Source organism: Anopheles coluzzii, chromosome 2 (genome assembly GCF_943734685.1).
Source record: "Anopheles coluzzii chromosome 2, AcolN3, whole genome shotgun sequence".
Lineage (NCBI taxonomy): Eukaryota > Metazoa > Arthropoda > Insecta > Diptera > Culicidae > Anopheles > Anopheles coluzzii.
This window is the reverse complement of record NC_064670.1, coordinates 80,336,368-80,341,629: the sequence shown is the minus strand read 5'-3', so window position 1 is coordinate 80,341,629 and position 5,262 is coordinate 80,336,368. Positions and strand designations below refer to the sequence as shown.

At 36.5% G+C, this 5,262-nt stretch overlaps 1 protein-coding gene across 1 annotated transcript; it reads left to right on the top strand.

Moving 5' to 3' along the window:
* Positions 1-1,260: 1,260 nt before the first annotated feature.
* LOC120956121 (uncharacterized) lies at positions 1,261-2,132 on the top strand. Its single transcript, XM_049605169.1, has 2 exons — positions 1,261-1,617; positions 1,704-2,132. Exons 1-2 carry the CDS (start codon positions 1,488-1,490, stop codon positions 2,129-2,131), a joined length of 558 nt encoding a protein of 185 aa, XP_049461126.1. The 5' UTR covers positions 1,261-1,487; the 3' UTR covers position 2,132.
* Positions 2,133-5,262: the final 3,130 nt, after the last annotated feature.

The following is a 5,262-nucleotide window of genomic DNA, read 5'->3' as shown; positions in this document are numbered from 1 at the left end:
ATTTTATTGAGTGTTAATATGTAATGTATGTTTAACCATATAACCTTTTTGTATTTTATAGATTATTCTTTTTGAGGAAATAACAATCCAACTGATTCAGTCTATCGAAAATTTGCCAGAGTTGTCGAATAAAACACTTCCGTATTATAAAATGAAAGAAAGCAACGAAGCAGCGTGGCAGAAATTGTCGAATGAATACAATATTCCCACGAAAGATTTGAAAGATAAGTGGAAAGTGGAGCTTGAGGGGTGCTTATCGAAGCAATTTATCCAAAGTTCGAGAGAGTCGTGTCACAGGATCCGGTAAACATTTTTATATATAACGTTTCACTGTATTAAAATGAACTATATCACCATTGTTGTGTACGAGTGGATGTGCCGGGCTAAGGATGCTGCTGCCATCTAGGATCTCGTCTAGTCTAGCTTGTAGTTTAAAGATATTGGCTTACTCGAGAGCCTATATGTATGAAACGACTGATCGCCGAATATGTTTGATCCCTGAACCTTTTTTGATTGAATTTTAGACAAAGATGGTCCAAACAATCGGCATTTGTGTGTGGTTAAATTTTAAATATTTTACCGGAAATAACCTATCGACCGTTGTGCGTCACAGTACACAGTTAGTGAGTATGGTGATTTTTCTTTGAGGAGACATTTTCCAATTGTTATGTGTGGTATTGCGGTTTGTACCGTATACATGTGCACTGACGTTGTATCAAACCGTCGACCTATTTTTTCAACGCATTACGCATAAAGCAAAAATAACATTAAAAATGTAATAATTTTTTGAAAACTTTTTTAGCAACAAACGATGTATTTAAACCACCTTGGTTTGCATTTGAAGCAATGCAATTCTTGAATGAAAATATGAATGTTGGTGAAACAATTGACGCTGTAAGTTATGTTCATTCTATAAACTTCATTTTTGAATTAATAGTTCTTTTAAAATTAATTAAAAAATTTATCATATTCGAACCATTACTACTAGTGGGTTAAAGAATGCATTAAAAAACGTCTTCTTCTTCTTCTTTTTGGCGTAACGTACTACGCGGACAAGACGGCCTATACAACAGGTGTTAACTCGGAGGAGAATTTCGGATAAAGTCTTGCGCGTTTCTTTCTGTTTTCTAAGCTATCAATAATTACCAATCTTGTAACGACGATTTGCCAGAGAAGAAGAGGACGTCTATTTATTAAACGGCCTTTTCGTCGTCTATTTATTAAATCTAAACCACTAGTGATGTCAGCGTAAACAACCCAAGTAGAAATTGTCAGGCGAAATGTGGGCAAAACAGGGGGGGAAGGGTAAAAATCTGCTCGATCCGTGTGGAAGAGCATCAAATGTATGGTGGTGTGTCTAAACGTCAAGAGTTGCGAGTGCATTTTCAAATCAAAACAAACTGGTGTTGGAAACGGATGAAAGTGATTTCTTTTGCTTCGAAATTAAAGTTGTTTTTTTTATTTGTTTTGCATAAAACCAAGTGAAAATGGATACGTCCAAACGTTTGAAGAAAAGTGGAGTGGCGAGCAAGCGTGCCAAAGCAATTTGGGAGCGCTTTGATAAGGAATGGGAAGAGGAAAATCTTCCGAGAACAAGCAGCGGTGTCGATCAACAAGGTAAGTTATGTTTGTGTTAAAACAATGAAATATGAAAAACGCAAGCAGAGCAATAATTTGTTATTTAATATTATTACACATTACAGCTTCATCATACGGGAATGTGCAGCCGGATGCCGTGGAAGTTGCCGATATACCCATGGAATCAGAAGCAGCGGATTACGTTTCTGATGACGATGAAGACGCTGATTGCTCGGTGTTGGAAGACGATTGGAGTGAAGGCGAATTGGAGGACGAAGTCAATGAGGATGAGTATTTTGATGCTGATGAAGCCCCCGAAGGCAATGCTTATGCTAGCAGGCTTAGGATATGGGCTTTAACTCATAAAATAACGCATTCTGCATTGAGTGATTTGCTGGTGTTGACTCGTGAAACTACAAATATTTCTCTTCCTAGGTGTGCAAAGACGCTACTGAAGACTCCGAAACAGGTGGAGAGACATTTTACGGCCGTTGGAGAAGGGCAGCTTTGGTACCAAGGAATACAAAGCACTCTCCAACAATATTATCGGTAAGAATAATATGACTGTTTGGAATGAACATGTGGTAATTTTTGTTTTACTTTTTCGTTCTAGATCTGTACCATCAGTCATCAGATTGATAGAAGCTAATATCGCGGTAGATGGACTTCCGATGCATAATAGTGGACCAACGCAGCTATGGCCTATATTAATGCACATAGTTAATCTACCAGCACTGCCAATCATGGTGCTGGGTATATTTTGTGGTGCGACAAAACCGAGCTGTTTGGAAGGGTTTCTCCGGCCTTTAGTGGATGATATCAACCGCGTACTGGTGCAAGGCATTGATATCAACGGAAGTACCATCGACTTTCGCCTGAAAGCTATTGTAGCAGATACACCAGCTCGTGCGTTCATCAAAGGTAAGAATGATACAATAAGTAACTTAATTGTACGAAATGAGAATTTCAAAGCGAAGCAGAAAGTAACAGCAAATTTATTATATATTTTTAGGAGTAACGTATCCTCCTGGACTGGAAGCATGTATAAAGTGCAAAATAGTTGGCAGCCATGATGGAACTTAAACAATTTATGAAGGAACAGCTGAAGTTCGGACCGACAAAGAATTTAGAAACGGAGACTACGTGAAACACCAAAAATATTACACGCCATTATTAGATATAGATGAAGTAGACATCGTAACACAAACAACGATAGCCGATGACCTTCACTTGTTCGCACTAGGAATAGAAAAAAAAATTACTTAAAGGTTTTACAACTGGTGCTTTACACCCTTTTCCGAAGTGGTCAAAACAAGAGCAGTTAGAAATTTCAAATATTTTAGTCAGGATCGAATACCCGTCAGAGATACATCGTAAGCCTAGGGCATTAAAATATTTAGGATTTTGGAAGGGGTCCGAATTGTCAGCATTTTTATATCACGTTAGCATACCTTTGTTAAAAAACAGAATCTCTAATCTACCTTTCTACCTCTAAATACCTTTGTTAAAATCAGATCTAGCCTATGAGCACCATAAACTTTTTTTTTTTTTCATTGCGGTAAATTTATTCTCATCAAGATTATTTGAACAATATTGGATATATGCTGGTCAGTTGCTCGAAGAATTTGTATTAGAATATAGCACAGTTTATAGTCGAACACATTTAACAATAAACGTGCATAATTTACTACATGTAGCAGCAGATGTTGAAAATTTCGGGCCTCTCCCATTTTTATCAACTTATCGTATTGAGGACAAGTTAGGCTTTATGAAAAACTTAGCTAGAACAGGACATAGAACTTTAAACCAGATAGTGTGTAGATTAATAGAACTAACACAATTAGAGGCAGCAGATGCAAGGAAAAAGGATGATACAGTGTATCCATCACTAAAGGTAAAAAAATATGAGGTAATTTTGTTGGTCAAACCAAAATTTATGTTAAGAAAGGGCAATAGAAATGGATGGTTTTTAACACAGGAGGATCAGATAGTAAGGTATTGTACTGCAGAAAAGTCGTCAGGATCATATTTTATAGAAGGACGATTCTTAAAAGAGAAACAACTAACTTTTAGCCAACCATGTAGCTCGGCGATAATTTATAACTTTACAGCTAGGGTAGAAGATTTATCACAGGAAATAGTCAGGGTAGAATTAAAAGAAATTAAATGCAAGCTAGTGGCAGTTAGTTTAGATCAGGGTAATACATTTTATTTCAGTCCTCTTTTACATACACTTGAAAGTTAGATCATAATTAAAATATGTAAGCTATTAGGTTTAGAATAGGTAGTTAAGGTTTAAGTTTAGGTAAATATTTTTATTAGTTTATGTTTTTATTAGTTTTGTATTAAAATGAGTAGACTAAAGTTACCGAGTATGCCCGGGATAAGGCAAAATGCAAGGAGGAAATGCCTTAAGAACTAGAACAGATTGTTGGTATTTCATATATAATTTTTACCCATTAAATTCATAAACGTTTACTCCTACATAGTTCATATCACAACTTGAATCACAGCTCATATTCCAACTGTATAAATGCCTAAATCATTAATTCAATAAGAAACTTATATATATACTTAACTTATACATATATACATAATTCTTTTCTATAATTCTTTTTTACGTTTCACCGTATGTCGCAACCCTTTCACTAAACTTCGTGCTTTTCCGTGATTTAGCTTATCAACTAGAAAAGTCTTCACTGTTTCGTGTGAAACCGTAGCTGTGTCATCTATAAAGCTAGTGCCTCCTACGAATTTAAATAAACTTATAATATAGACGTATTTTTCTAATGGAATCTGGCTTCCGGAAACCCAACACCTGTCCAACTAAACTTGGAAAAAAAATCGCGATCGAATAACAAATCGAGTGTTATCGATAGTCTTTCTAGGACATTGTCGGTCCCTTTTAATGCACTTAACAAAAGGCAAATCGTCTTTGCCATGTATAAACTTTCATGTTTCAATTTTCTCTCCATTTCTTCTAACATGTCAAAAGTTTCCATTTTTTTGATTAGCGGATTCCTTTCCGAATTTGAGTCTTTGTTGCAGAGATTGTCTAAAACTAAGTTCGTCACAAATTGTGTGTGACAAGCTACTTTGGACAGAATGTTCAACTGTTTTTCAATACGATCCAACTGTGTTAAATTTTCAGTTGGATTGAGTTTTCTGTTGGGCTCAGGAAGGGACACAGATCAAGATCGTGGTGATAAGGTAGGAGGATGCGATGCACTTTCGGTGTTAACCGGGACTTTTGGAAGAAACGTGATATTCTGAACTGGACTAGAATTTTCGTTTTTAAGATTAATTGAGGATTTGGTCGGGGCAATGAGGAGGATCGTGGTGGCACGGCAGGAGGTAGGGAATTTTGATGATTCTGGGATGGATAAGTAGGGCACTTTTCATTTTTCAGTAGAGCTGATCCGGTTGAAATTGCTGGTTCAAGTTTTTTGCTCGACGGTTTGACTGGGATGGTGTCGCCTAGTTTTTCCTCAACATTATTGTTGAAATCCATTTTCCTAAAAGCATATTCAAATGTATTACTTTTATTAGCTCCCTAACGCTTCTCAAGCAAAACCGCGGGATAGTCAAGCTGTAACGCAGTGAGCTGTGCAATCAAAGGGTTTGCGTTCAATTCACCGTAAGTACACAAATTTACACAATACCAACCTGAATAATAGCCGGCAT

Excerpts from the sequence above, each read along its gene's own strand:
- LOC120956121 (XM_049605169.1), top strand. The coding sequence starts at position 1,488 with ATGGATACGTCCAAACGTTTGAAGAAAAGTGGAGTGGCGAGCAAGCGT. Across the intron at positions 1,618-1,703 it reads CAGCGGTGTCGATCAACAAG|CTTCATCATACGGGAATGTG; the intron begins GTAAGTTATGTT and ends TACACATTACAG.